At 40.6% G+C, this 21,236-nt stretch overlaps 1 protein-coding gene across 3 annotated transcripts in view; it reads left to right on the forward strand.

Annotated features, from left to right (window-relative positions):
- The window catches only part of LOC126284229 (uncharacterized), a 333,906-nt gene that overhangs the window by 112,000 nt on the left and 200,670 nt on the right, over nucleotides 1–21,236 (forward strand). For all 3 annotated transcript variants that reach the window (XM_049983005.1, XM_049983007.1, XM_049983006.1), the window contains 2 exons: nucleotides 7,027–7,456; nucleotides 15,847–15,899. In XM_049983005.1, coding sequence (XP_049838962.1) covers nucleotides 7,027–7,456; nucleotides 15,847–15,899 — 483 coding nt within the window. The remainder of the gene's footprint in view (nucleotides 1–7,026; nucleotides 7,457–15,846; nucleotides 15,900–21,236) is intronic.

The raw sequence follows: 21,236 nt of genomic DNA on the forward strand, positions 1-21,236 counted from the left end.
AAAGAGATGCTTAGTGGAGTCACATATTTTTGTGTTATCTTTATGAGAAGAAATGGTTATTGGGGTAGAAAGACCTTTCCAACATACTAACAAGATGGGCATTAATACTCAGTGAGTTTGACTATCTAGCGGTGCAAAAGCCAGGGAAAGAACACTGAAATGCAGATGATTTGAGCAGAAAAGTAGCAGCAATACAAGTATTGGATCATGGCCTACTATTATAGGAAATTTATGAGAGGGGGGGGGGGGGGGTTGGTGATACATAGTGACCACTCACACAGCTGCAAGTTACACAAAACGAAAGTGCAGTGCAGCATGTGTGATGGTCTGTTGTGTAAGGTGAGCAGGATAAGACCACAGGCAGTGGTTGTTGCTAAGTTAAAGGAGAAAGTTGTGAGAGAGGTGCATTATCATCTGTTGACCACTCATGGAGGGGACAGAGCAACAAAGCAAAGGATGGCTGAGAGATGTTGGTGAAAGGGAAAAAAGGGAGATATGGATCAGTATTTTTAGAAATTGTGTGCAGTGTGCACACTCTGCAACCTGTGATAGGTGAATACCATTAAAGATACTTTTTTGAAGCTCCTTGAAGAGATTGGAATGGATGTGTGAGAACCATTTAATTGGAGTCCAGTGGGGAATTGTTTTGTGTTAACAATAATACACTCCTGGAATTGAAAAACAAACACATTGATGCTTAATTGGAGTACGATGGGGAATTGTTTTTGTGTTGACAATAATACACTTGTGGAAAATGAAAAACAAACACATTGACGCAATTGAATAATACCCACTATACTTGCACTGGACATTACGAGAGGGTAGTGCATGCGATGATCAAACGTGCAGTGCTGCTCACATACCAGGAACAACACTATTGGCCATGGAATGTTGCTAGTTGTAGCGGTTGGTCACTGCCATAGCCAGTGGCAACGAGTTTGCCGTGGCATACAGAATTCCGTCTGTGTCTGTAACATTTTTAACATGCTGGCAGGGCATGTAGTGGGCCTGCGGGAGGCCGGGTGGACGTACCTCAGCATTGCACAAGACTTGGAGTGTGAGGTCTCCACAATGCATCAGTGTTGTCACCAGTGGTCAGCAGAAGGTGCATGTGTTGTTGACCAGGGTCCAGACAGTGGCGACGCACAGATGACCAGTGAGACCGTCGCATCCTACGAAGTGCCATAATGGACCGCATCGTCACTTTGCAACAACTTACGGACAGTGAAGCAGGGCTACGGTCCCACGAACCATTAGGTTGTCTTCCGCTCATGCCACAACATCGTTTAGCCCGCCTCCAAGGGCGTCGCGATAGGCATTTATAGGAGGACAGATGGAGGCGTGTCATCTTCAGTGACGAAGAGTCACTTCTGTATTGGTGCCAATGATGATTGTACGCGTGTGTAGCGTCGTGCAGGTGAGTACCAAAATCAGGAGTGTATATGACTGAGATACAAAGGGCCAACATCAGGCATCATGGTGTGGGGAGCGATACCCTACACTGGCCGTACTCCTCGGGTGATCATTGAGGGAACATTGAACAGTGCGTGATACATTGAAACCATTATCCAACCCATTATGCTACTGTTCATGAACCGCAAGGTGATGTGCTTTTACAACAGGACAATGCATGACCACATGTATACTGTGCCACTCAGCATGCTCTTGAAGGTGTATGTCAACTACCCTGGCCAGCACAACGCCCGGATCTGTCCCCCATTGAGCATGTTTGGGACTGGATGAAACATCATCTTGTGCAGACTGCACATCTGGCATGAACTGTGGCCCAACTGAAGCACCAGGTGGAAATTGCATGGCAGGCCATTCCACAAGCTACATTCAGCACCTCTACGATCGTCTCCACGGGAGAATTTCAGCTTGCATTGCTGCAAAAGGAGGGTATACATGGTACTGTCACTGATGTTGTGCATGCCCTGTTGACTGTACTCATATGTGTATCACTCTGCTTATGTGATCGTGTGTTGTATACATCCTCAAGAATATGTCAATAAGATTTCTCCGTGCTATGGCAACAAATTCACTTTTCTTGGTCTGTCAGATGATTGCTAGGACAGTACAGTTGCATTGAAAAATCAAAAGAATTGTAAACTACTATGCAAATTCACACCATAATGACTAAGACAGGTATCTCTCTTCTGTCATGTTGTATAATACAGAGGCCCACATTAATATGGGATTATGTTGATACGAGGTATTAAATGTCATGACAATGCCATTACCATTTGACATGAATAAGGCAAGAAGGTGCAGTCCGTGATTTTTTGAGAATGGTGGGAGAAATATGGAAATAGGTGCAGAATTCAAACACAAAGTCATCCCCTTAGTCCCTGGCACCCCCTCTTCCCTTTACTGCCGTTCACAGAACCTCTGCCCTTACGCAGAGCCTCTGCCCATCTGTGGAGCCTTGGCCCCTCCACAGAGCCTCAACCCCTCCATGGAGCCTCGGTCTCTCTACGGAGCCTCGGCCCCCCCACAGAGCCTCTTCCACAGTGTCTCGCCTTCTCTGCAGAGCCTCACCTTCTCCGCAGAGCCTCACCCTTTCCACAGAGCCTCGCCACCTCCTCAGAGCCTCTCAGTCCTTCATGTAACCTTCCTGCCCTCTGTGAAAGCCTCCATTAATTGGCCAGTGGAGAATTTTATGTAAAGGGGAACATTAACTTTGCAGGAGTGGTCTTGTGGGCTTCGTAATTGGTGGTATTGAAGGCAAAAGATAGCCAATTCGACAAGAAGTCTCATTACCTCTAGGATCCGGAATGGTAAATATGCAGTATCCTCTGATCAAAACAGAACTGCTTGAACTCTTTAGACATGAAGGCTGGTACATTATCACTAACGAAGGTTTTGGGGTCCAAAACTGGCAGAAATTGTCTCATGATGTTCGATGCTAATAGCGGCAGTGGTGCCACTGCTAGGAATCAACCAGACAAATCTAGTGATGGTGTTGAACACAACCAAGACAAAATGTTTTCCTCTTTGGAGACAGGGCAAGGGCCTCAAGTAATCAATATAGAGTTAGTCCATGGGTTGAAACTTGGAGGTTGCCTGCAGAAAACCCCTCCTAGGGCCACTATCACGTCTACCCACCTTGCATTGTTCAGATTGAGTGACCAGCCTACGAACATTCTGGTCCAGACCTCTCCAGGTCAACTTCTGCCTCACTATAAGCCATGTTTTATGGAACCTCGAATGACTTCCGCACAAGGAATGATGGAAATATCTAAACACTCAGGGGATTAGGTTGCAGGATGCACAGATTTGGATCCCTCATCCCCCTTGGATCAGAAACACAAGAAACCTTTTTCCAGGGGATATCCTGGAACAGTTCCCCCAGCTTTCAACTTCTTATAAACGGATTGCAGTTTTAGGTCTTGTTGTTATTCTTTTTTGAGACTGGCAAGCATGGGCAGAATCTTGGTCAAGATTCCCATGTTGCTTACAAGCTGCCCATTAGCCTTGGACTTCTCACCCACATCGTCCACTTGAAACATTCTGCTCAATGCATTGGCAATTTGGTTCTACCTCTCTTTATGGCAAACATCCAACTGGAAAGCGGAGAACTGTACTGCCCACTGTGCTATTCTTCCCTTTTTGCGTGGCCGAGGCAACACACAGCTCAGGGCCTGGTTGTCAGTTTCCAAGCCAAACCCATAATGTCCCGAATAAAACTTATATTCTTCTAGTGCAAACATTGTGGTCAATGCTTTCTGTTCATCGTCGTTGTCTTCAGTCCTGAGACTGGTTTGATGCAGCTCTCCATGCTACTCTATCCTGTGCAAGCTTCTTCATCTCCCAGTACCTACTGCAACCTACATCCTTCTGAATCTGCTTAGTGTATTCATCTCTTGGTCTCCCTCTACGATTTTTACCCTCCACGCTTCTCTGCAATGCTAAATTTGTGATCCCTTGATGCCTCAAAACATGTTCTACCAACCGATCCCTTCTTCTAGTCAAGTTGTGCCACAAACTTCTCTTCTCCCCAGTTCTATTCAATACCTCCTTATTAGTTGTGTGATCGACCCATCTAATCTTAAGCATTATTCTGTAGCATCACATTTCGAAAGCTTCTTTTCTCTTCTTGTCCAAACTATTTATTGTCCATGTATCACTTCCATACGTGGCTACACTCCATACAAATACTTTCAGAAACGACTTCCTGATACATAAATCTATATTCGATGTTAACAACTTCCTCTTCTTCAGAAACGCTTTCCTTGCCATTGCCAGTCTACATTTTATATCCTCTCTACTTCGACCATCATCAGTTATTTTACTTCCTAAATAGCAAAACTCCTTTACTACTTAAAGTGTCTCATTTCCTAATCTAATTCCCTCAGCATCACCCGATTTAATTTGACTGCATTCCATTATCCTCGTTTTGCTTGCAGGTTTTGCTTTATTAAAGACAGCTTGTTGAGATTCACACCATTCAAGATTTTTGCTCATCCTATGTAATTGGTTAATAGGAGCCGCTATCTGGGTGAAATTTGGTATGAACTTTTGAAAGAAATTCACAATGCCTTTAAAACGAATGATGGCCTTCTTGCCTTTCTGGACTGGAAACGAATGACTAGCCTGGGTCCAGCTGTGGTCAATGGTGACCCGTTTTTGAGACATGATGTTTCCTAAAAAGGATATCTCATCCCAGGCAAAGGTTACTTTGATGGGTTTAACAGTCAGACCTACTTACCTCAGGTGCCCAAACACTGGGCAGGTGTGGCCAAGATGCTCTGCAAAACTAGTGCTGTACATGATTACATTGTCCAAGTAGTTGAAAACAAACTTGGACTTAAAGTCCTCTAAAACTGAATGCAATAGATGCGACAAGATTGCCGCACCTGCGGCCAGCCCAAAAGGGACCTTATTAAATTCCAAAAGGTTGTAGTTGGTTCAGAACGGCATTACAGGCTTCAGCTATTCTACTTAAGGGTCCTGATAGTAGGTCCGGTGTAAGACCAGAACTGTAAATACCTTGGTCTCCCCACAAACCATGTAAAGCAGTTGTGTAATTATAGGAATGGGACAGACTCCAGCTCACCTGATTTTAACACCTGGTAATCAATTACAGGTCTAAACCCCTCCCAATGTGGCTTAGGAACCAGAAATATAGGAAAGACAGTACAGATGACACCAACAGCAAGTAATTGTTTGATGATTTTAACTTTTGATGTTGTAAGGCCTCAACCTCGCCTGCAACCTTTGTACTTTGGACAACACTGAGAGATCTTTACTAACACTGGATTCAACAAACCCCTCCAAAAAGGGGTGCTTTAAACAAACCACAGTTAAAAAATTTAATTAATCAAAATTGCTGAGCTCAAAATCATTTAGGTAACATGTTAATTTATCAAACCTCCATCCATATGGGCCCAGAATAATTAGAACTCTCTACTCTTTCAGTTAAAAAAAGTATCACTTTCAATCTATAATGTAAAAAGAAAGCACTTTCTTAACATCATACACATACGTCAATTATTGTGGGATTCCGATGTGGCACCCTTCAGAGATCACAGGCCCTCATGACTGCACTGGACAATGACAATGTATGAGGGAGCGCCCAACACGACTCAGGCAAAATAAGTCCCATTGTGCAACATATAAATAAGTAAATAAATTCACTGCTAAATATGGCGCTGCATGCTGAGACACCAACCAAAATCAACACAAGCAGAGCAGGCAGCAGATCAGTAGTTAATTACATAAGACAATTCATGGAAGCTGTAGATAATTAAGAAACGGACTAGTCTAAGCAACACCAATTTGCTGTAAGGTGAAGCAGATATCTTTGGAGTCTTACACCGTCAGGTGGCTTGCAGAATATGGATGTAGATGTAGATTACAGTGGGGAACTATGAATTGAAAGCAGTTTAGTAATAATGACAGAATTACTGTTAGTGGGAACTTGTTCTGGGTTCATACACGAACACCCTGATAGTACATGCCTCCCACAATGATTGCCAAACCACTTCAAAGGCACAACTGTTAACACTGACCTCATCAGCAGGCTCAACTAACCGGTTTAAGTAGACAAAATTTGGGCACTGTTGGACTAGAACAGTAAGGTAGTGCAATCGCAGCACAGTAAGGTTTCTAGCAGGAAATGGACCAACAACAACATAATAGTTTGTGGCACAGTACTTATAGCAGCAAACAGCTCACCTACAGGAACATATGCAGTCGGCAGCTGCAGCAAGCAGACCGAAGGCACTGCAAGATGCCACAGGACGTGAAATGATCGTGCCTAGGTGTAAACTGGTCATCGACAGCCACAGTTTCCACTGTGGACACTGCCAACCTCATTTCTGCTACACCAAGGAGGTCTCACATTGCAATGTCCCATTCACCTATCCAGCTTATCCATCGCGCCAATCCACTAGTGACCCCGCCCTGCATCAGTGCTGACTGCTGGCCCCAGCCACAATTGTGTAGCCACTTGGCACGCAGGTGTACTGTCCTATCCTAGTCATCCCCATAACTCTCTCCAACCTCACTGCAAATTGACTGAACTAATGACCATTGTAGCATGTCCATTAAACCTTCACACAGCCAATCATGCCACGGTAGAAACAAGCCAAATGGAAGAGCCAACACATGACCAGTGCCAAAGATAAAGAAAAGCTGCTACAGCTCATTTACCTTGTATATCCATCTTGCTCGCATTGAATCAAGGTCCAAACATTGTTGACGATGATGACAATGATGATTTTGATGATGATGATGATTTTGAAGACAATATATTGATTTTTGTTAAATGCATTAAGTTGCCAAAAAAAGCAAATTGCTTGGAGTCAGTTTTCTTTCAGTATGGTTTGAGTCTTTAGCTGATAAATAGTATTTTAGAAATAATTTTCTGTTCTGCATTCTAATTTTCATATGGGTTTTGATTCAGTAGTAGAGCTCTTAAATGTAACAGGACAATTTGTTTTTCCCTTAATGCTTATTCATATTTCAGTTATTATACTTGTGTTGTTTTGTTATTGTTCAAACAAATAATCTTTGTTATTCCAGGAGCTGACACCAGTAGAGATTGATTGTGAGTTGCCACCAGTAGAGATTGATTGTGGACCAGCAGAAGTCATCATTGATGATGATAATAGTGATGGTGATGATGTTATAGTTGTGGAATCTGTCCGATCATTACAGAATCTGCCCGAAGCCTTAAATGAGAACACATCATCAACAAACAGTCAGCCACATGCAGTGTGTCCAAATGAGCAGTCTGTCACTGAACAGACACCAGTAGCGCAAACCAGTCAGCCTTATTTATCTCCTGCTGCGGCAACAAACCATAGAGTTTTTGGTGAACTTAGAACCATTGTTAAATTCTCAGGAGGAAATTCAGGCTGCTCAAGTACAAAAACTGATGTAGTGAATGGTTGTATCCTTGATAAAAGGAACAGTGAAGTGCAAAGAGTTCAAGTGCGGGCAACTGGTACAGGTAAGACTATTCATAGTAATGACACATGAAAGATTTCATGTTGCAAATTGGTTCTATTGATGAGTGGTTCATGGGTACTTACACTGGTAGCAGTAAATGAACTTTAATACATTCTGAGCTACTGCTCATCGTCTGGTTTAAGTACACACTTTCATACAAACTACCACATTGTGGTTATGAGTGGGACAGTATGTTGTTAAGCTAGAAGAAGAGCATTAACTCAAAACTTAGTAAGTCTCCAAGCTATTAAATTTGTCTACGCACCACGCATCAGTTGGCTTAATTCACAACAAGTTAGTTGTTGCATTGTGAAGGTTTCTATAGATCTGAAATAATACATGTGTCCAGATTGTGATTGCTGTTAGTGTTACACTCTGAGCTGCTGGCTCATTTAATACTGTTCAGACAAACCAGGTAGTTATTTCTTGATGTGGACTTCCTCACCCCTGCAACCGTTCTTGTTCGGGAATCTGTAAACTGTTGTCAAACCTCAACTTTCTTATAAATGATGATAGAAAGTATTTCTTCCAATAAAAGTAATATTGTGCTTTTGTTACGATAATATAAGAGAACACCACATTTACAGTGAATGTTAATAAGAGGGTTGGAACTTTAATAGTACACTCCATCTTCAGGCCTCGAGTGGCCTCCCAGGACCATCCTACAGCCATGTCATCCTCAGAGGAGGATGCGGATAGGAGGGGTGTGGGATCAGCACACCACTCTCCCGGTCATTATGATGGTATACTTGACCGAAGCCGCTTCTATTCGGTCAAGAAGCTCCTCAGTTGGCATCATGAGGCTGAGTGCACCCCGAAAAATGGCAGCAGCGGATGGCGGCTCGCATGGTCACCCATCCAAGTGCCGACCATACCCAACAGCGCTTAACATTGGTGATCTCACGGGAACCAGTGTATCCACTGTGGCAAGGCTGTTTCGAACTTTAATAGTGGCAACCATTTATTTACAGCTCGTACAAAATAGATACATGTTTCAAAGTTTTACTGACCTGCAAAGTAGTCACAAGCATTATGTATAGCCCGTTGCCAGCAATGTGGAAGTCGTAGGATACTCTTAGCAGTACCATTTGTGTTGACAGTTCGAGCAGTGTGGTCTATTGCCCAACAAATTTGTAGCTGTTCTGAAGCAAATGCTGTGAAGTGTTTCCTTCAGTTTAGAAATTGAGTTGAACTGACGAGGGCTTAAATCGGGGGAGTGCAGTAGGTGGTATAGCACTTAGCAGCCCCATCAATCAAGCAAATTAGTAACAGCTTGCACTGTACGTGCTTGAGCATTGTCCTGCAAAATGATGTTCAGGTCCTGCAGAAAGTGTCATCACTTCTGTCTCTAAGCTGGTTGTAGGTTGTGTTCCAAAAATGAACAGCATAATAGACAGAAGTGATGACACTTTCTGCAGGACCTGACCATCATTTTGCAGGATAATGCTCAAGCATGTACAGTGCAAGCTGCTTCTTATTTGTTTGGCTGATGGGGCTGCTAAGTGCTATCTATACCACCTACTGCACTCCACTGACTTAAGCCCTTGTAAGTTCAACTCAATTTCTAAACTGAAGAAAACACTTCACGGCATGCGCTTCAGAACTGCTACAAATTCGTCGGGCAATAGACTGCGCCACTCGAACTGTAAACACAACTGGCACTGCTAAGAGTATCCTATGACTTCCACATCGCTGGCAACGGGCTATACTTTGAAGGTCAGTAAACCTTTGAAACATGTATCTATTTTGTACAAACTGTAAATAAGTAGTTGCCACTATTAAAGTTCCAACCCCGTGTACATCCCATCCAGATGTAGGTTTTCTCTGTTTCACAAAATGAAGGTAAATGCTGAGATTATTATTTATAAAATACTGCAGCCAATTTCCTTCCATATACATCGTGAATACCGTGAAGCATTTCCTTCAGTTTAGAAATTGAGTTGAACACACGAGGGCTGAAGTCAGGGGTTTGCAATAGGTGGTATAGCACTTCGCAGTCCTGTCAGTCAAACAAATCAGTAACAGCTTGCACTGTATGTACTTGAGCATGGCCCTGAAAAATGATGGTCTGGTCCTGCAGAAAGTGTCATCAATTCTGTCTCTGAGCTGGTTGTTGGTTGTGTTCCATATGACCCATGGGAAGGTTAGCATAGGATGGGACCTTCCTGGTTCCCATAGCAATATACCTGATTTGTTTGTGGGCCTGTTCATTAGAAGTGAAAAATGAAGTAGTTCTGGGTCATTTAACTTAGCTAGGATGACAGTAAATGAGGTTTTAGGAAGACATTCAGTTGGCCCCTGGGAGAGCTAGTGTTTTTAGGGCTGTGAAGTGTGTGTGTGTTAATTGATGTTGCAGTGATGGTAACAAGGAGGATACCAAGTATGAGAGGAATAGGAATGGATTTGAGATTTTCCAGTAAGTGATTTGTGCCATTTTTTTATAGAATGGGAGGCTTTATGTGATTGGAGGTGCTGACCAACTTTTTGTGATCAATTCTCATTTATTGTTGTACTTATAAATAATTATATTTCTATCCCAGTACCAAATCATCAGTAGTCTCAACTTTATCATTTGCTATTTCTACTTGTTGGCCTTTGTGAGTATTAACAGTGTGTCATGATTCGAGAATCTAAGTGATATGTTGATATTGTCACTAAATTTTTTATTCCTGTTAGCAAAGATTGCAGCTTATATAACATGATATATGTGCAATAAATGAATAATACAGTTATGGTTTCTCTTTTTGCGTCCATTTCTGTTTTCTTTCCCTTGTAAAAGAAATTTTCCTGATGACTTCAGTTTTGACGTAAAGATAACAGTTGATTCTTTATATTTCTGGTGTCTTTTGGACTCAAATCATAATGAACTGAATCAAGGGCCTTGGTCTACACAACATAATATACATGGTGATTGCACTTCTTAATGTGCACGTGTTTTAGACGGTGAAAGAAAAAATCAGTGAGTTAATATTTACCATCTGAGTTTTCTCTTCAATTTTTCAGTGATGTTGAGACTGACAAGTGAAGTCAATACACTATGTGATCACCCCAAAAAACATATGTTTTTCATATTAAGTGCCACCTACTGCCAGGTACTCCATTCAGTGACCTCAGTAGTCATTAGACATTGTGAGAGAGCAGAATGTGGTGCTCTGCGGAACTCATGGACTTCGAATGTGGTCAGGTGATTGGATGTCACTTGTGTCATATATCTGTATGTGAGATTTTCCACGCTCCTAAACATCCCTAGGTCCACTGTTCTTGATGTGATACTGAAGTGGAAATTTGAAGGGACATGTATAGCACAAAAGCTGACCTTGTCTGTTGACTCACAGAGACTCCTGACAGTTGAAGAGGGTCATAATGTGTAATAGGCAACATCTATCTATCACACAGGTATTCCAGACTGTATCAGGGTCCACTGCAAGTACTATGACAGTTAGGTGGGAGGTGAGAAAACTTGGATTTCATGGTTGAGGGACTGTTCATAAGCCACACATCACGCCGGTAAATTGCCAAATTATGCCTCGCTTGGTGTAAGGAGCGTAAACATTGGACGATTGAACAGTGAAAAAACATTGTGTGGAGAGACAAATCATGCATGATACACAATGTGGCGATCCAATGGCAGGATGTGGGTATGGCGAAGCCCGGTGAATGTCATCTTGCAGCGTCTGTAGTGTCAACAGTAAAATTTGGAGGTAGTGGTGTTATGGTGTAGTCGTGTTTTTCATGGAGGGGGCCTTGTGCACTCCTTGTTGTTTCGCATGGCACTATCACAGAAGAGGTTTTAAGCACCTCCTTGCTTCCCACTGTTGAGGAGCAATTTGGGGATGGTGATTGTGTCTTTCAAAACAGGGCTGAGCAGCTGTAATGGATGGCCTTTGACGGAGTGGTTGCATGACAATGACATCCCTGTAAAGGACTGGCCTGCACAGAGTCCGGACCTGAATCCTATTGAACACCTTTGGATGTTTTGGAATGTTGACTTCATGCCAGGCCTCACAGACCGACATCGATACCTCTCCTCAGTGCAGGACTCCATGAAGAATGGGCTGCCATTTCCCAAGAAATCTTCCAGAACCGGATTGAATGTATACCTGCAAGGGTGGCAGCTGTCATCAATGCTAAGGGTGGGCCAACACTGTATTGAATTCCAGCATTACTGATAGAGGGCGCCACGAACTCGTAAGTCATTTTCAGCCAGGTGGCCATATACTTTGATCATATAGTGTATCAGTCACAGCAGCAGTGAAACTGTCCAAATTTCCAATCGTCATTGAAATGCTATTTCAGGGTAGAACAACATGCTTGTTTTTTGGCATACAGGTCTTTTAGTCTTTCAAACGGAACAGGATGATATCAAAAGCTACTCAGCATCATTTATTTCTGCTGCCTTAGAGATATCCATAATCAGTTCAGTATTCAGCTGCTTTGAGTAATGAGTGGGAAATGTACATTCTTCATACACAAGTTCCTTTTTGAGTAAAATACTACCTATTTCTTTATATTTGCTCTCAAATTCAGCTTTGTTGGATACTTATATCCAGAAAAATATTTCTTTTCTGTGAAAGATTTTGTTCAGCAATTGTTTGCTTAGGGTGTGATTCACAAATTCTGCATTGGAGAGTTGCCTTACACATTTTTTTCTCATATTTACTTAGTACATCTCACTTTGTCATTGCAGCCTTCACTTGGCATTGGTGAGTGGGTGACAAATTAATCGGAAGTTCTTCAGGCTTTCCGGCGCTCCTGTTGACTTAAAACACCGGCACTTAGCCGGATGTTTGTGTTGTTCCCACTTACCTCCTGAGAAAGCACCTGAAGAAGACAGCAAGTTATGCCGTCAAAATATTGTGTAAGAATTGTGAGAATGGTGTGAATGTCCAGCAGAAGCCCCATTATTTTTGGCCCCCCCCCCCCCCCCTTAAACTGTCAGATCAAAAGTTGATATGGAAAATGTTCATATCAACAAATGTAACATTTTATCAATATACAGGCAGAGAGAACTTTTACTTGATGATTACACTATTGCAGAACAAAAGCTGGAAGGAATTACTTCCATAAAATATCCAGAAGTATGTATATGGGGCAGTTTTAAGTGGAACAACCACATAAAATTAATCACAGACAAAGCAAATAGACTGAGAATCCTTAGGAAATGTAGCCTTTCAACAAAGAAAGTAGTTTATAAAACACTTGTTCAATCAATATTTGAATATTGCACATCAATCTGGGATCTGTACCAGATAGGATTGATAGAGGAAATATAGAAAATCCAAAGAACACATTCCATGTTCATGTAGTAAGCATGAAAGCATTGCAGAGATTCTCACTCAACTCCAACGGAAGACACTACAAGAGAGGTGTTCTGCATAACTGTATGGTCCACTGTTCAAGTTCCAAGAATGAATGTTGCTAGAAACGTCAACCAACATATTGATTCCTCTACATATATATTGTGGAACAACCCTGAAGATAAATTTAGAGAGACATTCAAGTCCACATAGATGTTTACCAGCAATCATTCTCTTTGTGACCAATGTGTGATAGGAACAGGAACAGGTGGAAGTGATACTGCTACACGAAGTACGCTCTGCCATATGCTGAAATGTACTTGCAGAGCATAAATGTAGATGTAGATGTTCTAAGTGTTATTTTTTCAGAGAATGCGTTTTCAGTGGTATTGTGTGTTTGGTACTCTTGTTTCATGTTCGTAATCTTGCTCCGTGAGTCGAACCATGGAGAAAGCCTTTGAAACATGCATTAGTAGATGGCGCATGGTCTTTGTGCTGTGCTTCCACCTCAGTTCCAAAATTTAAAAGATATGGGAAATGGTCTTTCTTGACCAGTTAAGACCGTGGTGCTGTATTTTTGTACTTGTATTCTCACAAATAAAATGCAGTCCCTCTATTATTAATAGCACTTGTAACAAATACATTCTTCTTGCTATTTGGTCAAAAACTGGTGTTTTTGAGACTCTAGCTATGTACAGAATTCAAGTTGGTTCTTGCAAAGAAAAAAAACAGCAACTGGGCAGTGTTAATAATACACAGAGACTGGTTGCTGTTTTTTCTTTGCAAAAATAAAAGTGTAAAGACTGTCTTGTAAAGACTTATTTCTAATAAAATATTTATTTTCCAATTTTTCATGTTATATTTTGTGGTGATATGGAGAGTAGAGTAATTCTGTGGTATCGGAATACCTTCTGAGTTTTTTGGATCAGATCAACTATGTACAAACAGAGATACATTGTTTTTTTTCTTCTTTTTTTCATTTTACTGGCAATTATAGATTTGGCACTTAGATTTCCCATTTGTACTCTTCAGATGATTTTGAACTTGCCAGGGTACTTTCATTCAGTTGTTTATTGTGGCGCAGAACTTCTTGCAAGACCCTCAGACGTCCCTTGTGAATTGAGACTGTGATGAAGAAAAGATACCATTCCGTAAATTGTTTTGAGAAACATCTACTGTTACACATGTTTGTCACCCAAATTTTTGTCCTAGCTTGACTAGTTTAAAGTATCTGGCGATTGTTTATGTTTGCGGAGTATCTTGTTTTACGACTCAACTGTGATAATATCCTTGAACATTATATGATGTACTGCAGCACTGTAAAGCACAGCAGTAACATGAGCAGCTGATTGACAGTGTCACTTTTGGAGGTGATTGTGCAACACTGTAATTATCAGAAACATGGTGGCAATTTGTAACACTTTCAGACAAAAATATGGTACTATTACAAATAAGTTGGACTAGAATTTCTGTTAAGTAAGTGTTTATATCAAGTTGTTGATAATATGTTGTCAAAATCCGGTACATCAGGTTTAATCAACATAAATATAAAACTGTGTACCATTTTATGGTTATGTAATTATTAACTGTCAGAAATGTAAAATGTCTATTCAGGTATAACTTTTCAGGCATTAGTAGGTTTCTCATACTGAGAAGAAAATTTATTATTTGTAAATTAACATACACGTTAAAAATTGTTTCCTTTATGAAATGCTTTCAACATACTGTGATTCAGTCCTCTCAAAGATCTGAGAAACGTAAATATCATCTGTTATTGTAAATTTATGGAACACTGTAAAGTTTTTCAGTTTAGGTGATATAAAAGGGGCATTCAAATGAAACCTGGTCTCTAGTGTAAAGTAACGGTAACGATTTTATTAACTCGAAAATGTGGTACACATTACTCAAAACGGTCACCAAAACTGTAGGCACATCTATCTCATTGCGACACTAGTTGGTTGATACCATCCTTGAAGAAGCCAGTAGGCTGCTGTCAGATCCAGGCCTGGACCCAGTCACAAGCTTTGTTGTCCATTGCGAATCAATATCCACGAGTACCTTGGTTTAGAGATCCAAACACATGAAAGTCACACGGAAAAAGGTCGGACTGTATGGTGGATGTTCCAGCATTTTCCACTGAAACTGCTGCAACTTCATCTTCACCACATTGGCCGTGTGTGGGCGGGCATTATCATGCAGGAGGATGACGCCATTGGACAACATTCCTCGGCGTTTTGACTTGATGGCTCATCTAAGGTTCTGTAGGGTGGCTTGATAATGCTGGGCATTGATGATGGTTCCCCGTTCCAGGAAGTCGACAAGGAGTGTTCCCTTGTGGTCAAAGAAGGACCTTACGAGAACTGGTGTGTGTGGCCTTGGATTTCTTTGGAGGTGGTGAAGTTGCATGTGTCTACTGCTTGCTCTGACACTTGCTTTCCGGTTCAAAATTGTGACATCATGTTTCATCACCTGTGACAATACATGACAGGAAGCTGTATTCCTCCTCATGATAATGTTGCAGATGACTCGAAGACAGCGCCAGTCGAGTTATTGTGCTGTTAGGTGGTCAGTTGGTGGGGAACCCACTGCACACAGATTTTTCGAAAGTTCAAGTGTCGATGCATTATGGTGTAGGTGGTGCCCAAGGCAATTACCAGTAACTGATGGATTTCGTCCATGGCTATTCTGCAGTAGTCCAAGACTAAAAGCATTCACTTCCGCAACCATTCCCGGTGTGATGACTCCTCGTTGTTCCTGCTTACTCACCTGCATGTTCAGTAGTGGACGATAACTTGTGTGACCATCTTTTCTTCGGCTTGAAACCGCACTAGCACAATGCAACACCAAACGGTGTGCACACGTCAGTCTCTCTACCAATAGATTGCGCCACCATACCTACAGTTATGTGGTGCTACCTCATGTTTAAGGCAAAGGTAGATGCACTGACCAGGTTTCATTTGAATGAACCTCATATTTTTTTGAAGCAGAATATTTTTATGCATGCGTGCAGGTCTTCATTGTTATTCAAAGCTATTACAGAGGTTGTGAAGAAATGCATTGTGTGTTTCATGTAGCGTATTTTCTTTTCTTTCAGGTGAAATGGTGAGAGGTAGCTACACAAAGGCTTCAGGAAAGGAGTCATCAGCTGTAAGTAGTTTTGGTTTAAACATTTTTCGTGCAAAATATGAAAAAAAGCTATGTATATTAGAGAACAACATCAGTGGAAGAAGAGTGTTTTCATTTTTTGTAAAAATGTGTTGCAGCAAATGTAACATGGTTGGATACATATTTCAGTTATCTTTTAAAAGGTTTTAATAAGTTAAAAAAAATGAACATGTAAATAAAGGTAGCAGGAAACACATACTTTCCATGAATTTTCATCATTTCCCATATTTCTGTTTTATCAGATTAACCATTTGAATTACTAAGTTCTATGACAGACAAAGGTATTATTGACCCTGTGCTTGACTGCATCCAAAGTTCTGCACCTGATATTATCTTTAGGGCTGTTATTTTCTTATTCTGACAGCACACCCCACAAGATCAGATTAGGGGGATCACATATTACTGACTGACTCCCATGTTGTCCGCTGAAATCATTGGATGTCTGGAGTGGCACATGGTTAGCACATCATCATGTGTAGAATATAACTTTTATGTCATATTTTTAAATTATATTTTAGATAAACATGGCAATGTACCACAGTGTACATATGTGGCTCAAAACAAGAAGACGCACTAGGTTGCTCATCAGTCCTCCCTGACTACATTTACAAGTTTTCAAGTTTTGACTTTGCAGAAGTTTACTGTACTGACTGTAAAATGCCATGGGATCTTTAAGGTGCTGAAGCATACGTTATTAAGGAAAGAAATTTCATGTGGGTTCAGATTCCTTCAATGACCCTACAAGTGCTATGGGTAATGTTTGGCACAGAAAATGATCCAAAACATACAGGACAACCTTATTGTACAATAAAAGGAGAAGGAAATATGATGCACTTAGGCTGCTGTACTTTTAGGTAGGTGTCAGAGAAAATTCTTTCTGTAATCTCTTTTTTTTCTAGTCCAGGCACTGGAAAGCTTTTTTAGTTTGCAATATCATAATGTAAGCACTGTCTTCTAGGAAACGTGGGTTGAATTCTTCAACAGATGTGGAACAGGGAGAGGTATTTTGCACAGGTGTGAGAAAGTATACAGACACAAGGTTTGACTGCAAGGTGTAAAACAATAATACTATCCTTTTACACTTTTTGTTACTGACTCTCTGTTTCTTTTGATGCAGGTTTTGCTGGGTAATTTCCTTTTCTACAGATCATATGCCCCCCACGCACGTGCATGCACGCCCACCCACCCACACGCACAGAGAGAGAGAGAGAGAGAGAGAGAGGAAGAAGAAGAATAAGAATTGAACATTCTTAATGCTTGATTCACAAGCTTTCCTTTCTGGGTATACAAACCGCACTTAAGTTGTTCCTGTGATGGCAGTTGGTAATATTTCTATGTAGTGGGGTGTGGAAACGTTGATTGCAGTCAGTCAACTCCTGAATATTTTTTGAAAAGGTGTTTTGTAACACTTTCTCAGTTATAGATATTTGTAGACATTCAATCAGAGTTGACACTGAATATGGGCATTGTAATTGACCTCTAGTTTTTCCACTGGTTTTCTTATCCAGATGCAGTAAGGCAGTGGAGGAGCAGGGTTGAATATGCAGTCTGCCATATAGAGAATTTTTCTGCTGTCTCCCTAAAACACAGTAAGACAAAAGCAGGTTATTTCATTTGAATAAGGTCACAGTTTCCTGCCCTGCACCTATCCAGTCCAAATCTTCAATGATCTGCCTTAAGTGAACTTGTCATAGGCCGGCCATTGTGATCGAGTGGTTCTAGGCACTTCAGTCCGGAACCGCGCTGCTGCTATGGTCGCAGGTTTGAATCCTGCCTCGGGCATGGATGTGTGTGATGTCCTTAGGTTAGTTAGGTTTAAGTAGTTCTAAGTCTAGGGGACTGTTGACCTCAGATGTTAAGTCCCATAATGCTTAGAGCCATTTGAACCATTTGAACTTGTCATAAAAGGAACTTTGTGATTCAGTCTTCCTTACTTCCTTCCAACATGTTGAGCATTGTATCTGTTTCTATTTATTTCAGACATTGTAACTATTTCATAATCATTTTGTGCAAACAGCAGAGTAAATTACAGCTATTTTCTGATTGAAATGAAGTAATTTGTTGCACACACATTAACAATACAAAACAGCAACTAAAACTTCTTGCACAAAACATTATATGGAATAAAAAAGCTCAGTCTCCATAGGACCCAAAGGATTGGAATCAGTTAGCTGTTTAAACAGATAGGCAATGAAGCCATGCAGATTTGAATGAACATTTGTTACGCCAGTATCTCCTAATTATTGCAGCAATCACGTTATCAGTTTTGACAGTTTATTGCCCTCTTCAGTTGTGATAACTAATCCACAAATATCTTTGTCATAATATATAAAAACGTAGGTTACATGCATGCTGAACATCATGAAAAGGTATAAAATATGTCAATGAATTGCACGCTGTATCGTCCCTTGATAAAAAAAAAAAAGACTGTTATTCATTCTGAATTGTGGCAGCTCCTGTTTCAACACCACCACAGAAGAGTAAAGCAATTGTTTCTGAAATATTTTGTACAACCCTTTAACTATACACAATTTATTTTTATTTACTTGTGTGCTTAGTACTTTAATTAGTAAATTCTTGCAGTTTTGTGTGTGTGAGACACAGTCAGTATGGATAGTTATTGTGAATGCTGTGGTCAGATGCAGGCTGAGTCAGCGACCCTTTGTTCACAGCTTCAGACGGCGCTGGTATAGGTCATGGAGCTTGTGCAGATCCAAGGGAGGTGCGCATGTCACATGTTTCCCGGTCAGTCTACTAAAGTGGCTGCTGTGGTTAGTGCCCACAATGAGGTTGACCGCTTGCCTTTGATTGAGTGAGAGGTCTTTCCAGAGTGCAACAGGCAGAGAAAGACTTTTCCAAGGGGATTATGATTGACATGCCTCCCAGGTTCATTTGACAATCATGTTTCAGATGCTATCTGCTGTTGATAAAGATCCTGAGCCAGATGCAGTTGCTTGTCCTGTTTCAGAGGAATAATGGCTGTATCACATGAACTTTACATTGTAATCAGAATAACACAGGCGCTGCAATATTATATATAATCCTTTTTCATGTGGATACCATACCCTGCGACAACACAGCAGGAGATGCTGGACAAGTGTAATGCAAGCAGTCTCATTTTTTTAGTTCTGTTGCATCTTCTAATTCCTCTGCCAATAATCACAGTCTTCAGTTTGCTTACCCCACAAACTTACCGATGTGATTGTTCCACATTTCAGTTGTTTTTGATTGTAATCTCTAAGTATTGAGGAGAACTGCTAGCCTTTTGATTTGTGTAATTTATCAGGTAACCAAAATTTAACGGATTCATTATAGTACTGATGTGGCTGACTTCACGCTTTTCCCTTAGAGCCAGTTGTCACTTATCACATCATACAGATATCGTGTCTAAATCCTGTTGCAATTGTTTTTGATCTTATGATGAATTTATGAGGTGGTAAATGACGCTTATTATCTGTAAACAATCTAAGAGGGCTGCTCAGTTGGTCTCCTAAATATTTTATATAGATTAGGAATAGAAGAGGCCCTGTAGCACTTCCTTGGAGGATGCCAGATATCATTTCTATTGTATCTGATGACTTTCTGTCAGTTACTGTGAACAGTGACCTTCCTGATAGGAAATCATGAATCCAGTGAATGATTGCTAAGTGTGTAGCAATTGTATTAGCATACTCTGAAGAGCCTGTTTCATGTGAAATCATCCGGTGGCCATTGTCCTCATCTTACAGATGTTTTAGAAATTTTGGCATAAAAAGGTTTATAATGAAAGAGGATTACAATAAATTTCCAGAATTTTTTGATCAAAATAGTCACACAATTTCATTAGAAATCTCATGGGAGGAGTGGTGTTGAAAGCCTTCTGGTAATCTAGAAATACGGAATCAATTTGAGATCCTCTGTTGATAGCACTCATTACTTCATGCAAATAAATGCCTAGTTGTTCTTCAAAAGAACAATATTTTCTGGATCCATGTTGACCTTATGTAACTAGATCATGTTCTTCGAGGTAATTCATAATATTCCAGCACAGTATATATTCCAAAATCCTACTGAAAATTGATGTCAGTGATACGATCTGTAATTCAGCAGATTCCTGTTCGCTGTCTTGAGTATTGGTGTGGCGAGTGCAACTTTCCAATCTTTAGGTATGGATAATTTGATGATTGAGTGGAAAAATATGATTGCCAAGTGGAGCTATTGTATTAGCATTTTATGAAGGGCCTGTTTTATATGAAATCATGCAGTAGCCATTGCCCTCATATCACAAATGAAAATTTGGTATACAGAAGTACATAATGAAAGGGAGTTGTAATAATATTTCCAAGATTTTTTGATCCAGACTACACTTAAGAGGCCAATTTGAAGCATGGGTCATGGTTACAAACTGGCGTCTAGAGACAAGGTATATACCATAACATTTTTTATTTATGAATAAATTTTATTCAGTTTTATGTCATTGGAAAGATATGGGAGTCAGCTACATCTTAAAAATATTAAGTGCTGTTAATTTTTCATTTAAATACATTCTTAAGACAAAAAGACAACACATCTCGAAGGAATTACCTGAGTGGAATGGAAATTAGTAGATGCGACATACATAACCAGACAAACAAAAGAGTACAGTTTCAGAAAAAATTGATGATTTATTCAATAGAAAGAGCTTCACAAATTGAGCATGTCAATAATGCATTAGTCTACTTCTGGCCCTTATGCAAATATCCTCATGTGGGATATTGTACCAAATTCAGTCCAATTGGCAGGATAGATCATCAAAATTTTGAGCTGGTTTGAGCATCAACCCATAATTCTCCAGATGTTCTCAGTTGGGGAAGAGATTGGGAAACCTTGCTAGGCAAGGTAGGGTTTGGTAAGCATGAAGACAAGCAGTAGTCCATCCTTGACTTCATTTCAGCAAGAAGCCTGCTTGCACATGGTGAAGGTTTCTATTTGTTCAACCAGCTCAGGATTTTGACAACTCCACCAGACAATGCCAAGCCATATAAATGTGTGCATAAGGGCCAGAGATAGACCACTGCATTATGACTTGCTCAGTTTGTGAAGCTCTTTTTCTTGAATAAATCATACAGTTTTCCTGAAATTGTAATTGTTTATTTGTCTGCACATCATGTGTATCACATGTACTGATTTCCATCCCATTTGCGTAATTCCTTTGTGGTGAATACGTGTGTGTGTGTGTGTGTGTGTGTGTGTGTGTGTGTGTGTGTGTGTTTCCTCTCTTAGAGTATATTTACAAATCACCAATGAAAGTCATTTCCAAAATTTCTTTTTTTAAATTTTAGGTATCTTTTTCACAAAAAT

The sequence above is a fragment of the Schistocerca gregaria genome, chromosome 8 (assembly GCF_023897955.1).
Source record: "Schistocerca gregaria isolate iqSchGreg1 chromosome 8, iqSchGreg1.2, whole genome shotgun sequence".
Classification (NCBI taxonomy): domain Eukaryota; kingdom Metazoa; phylum Arthropoda; class Insecta; order Orthoptera; family Acrididae; genus Schistocerca; species Schistocerca gregaria.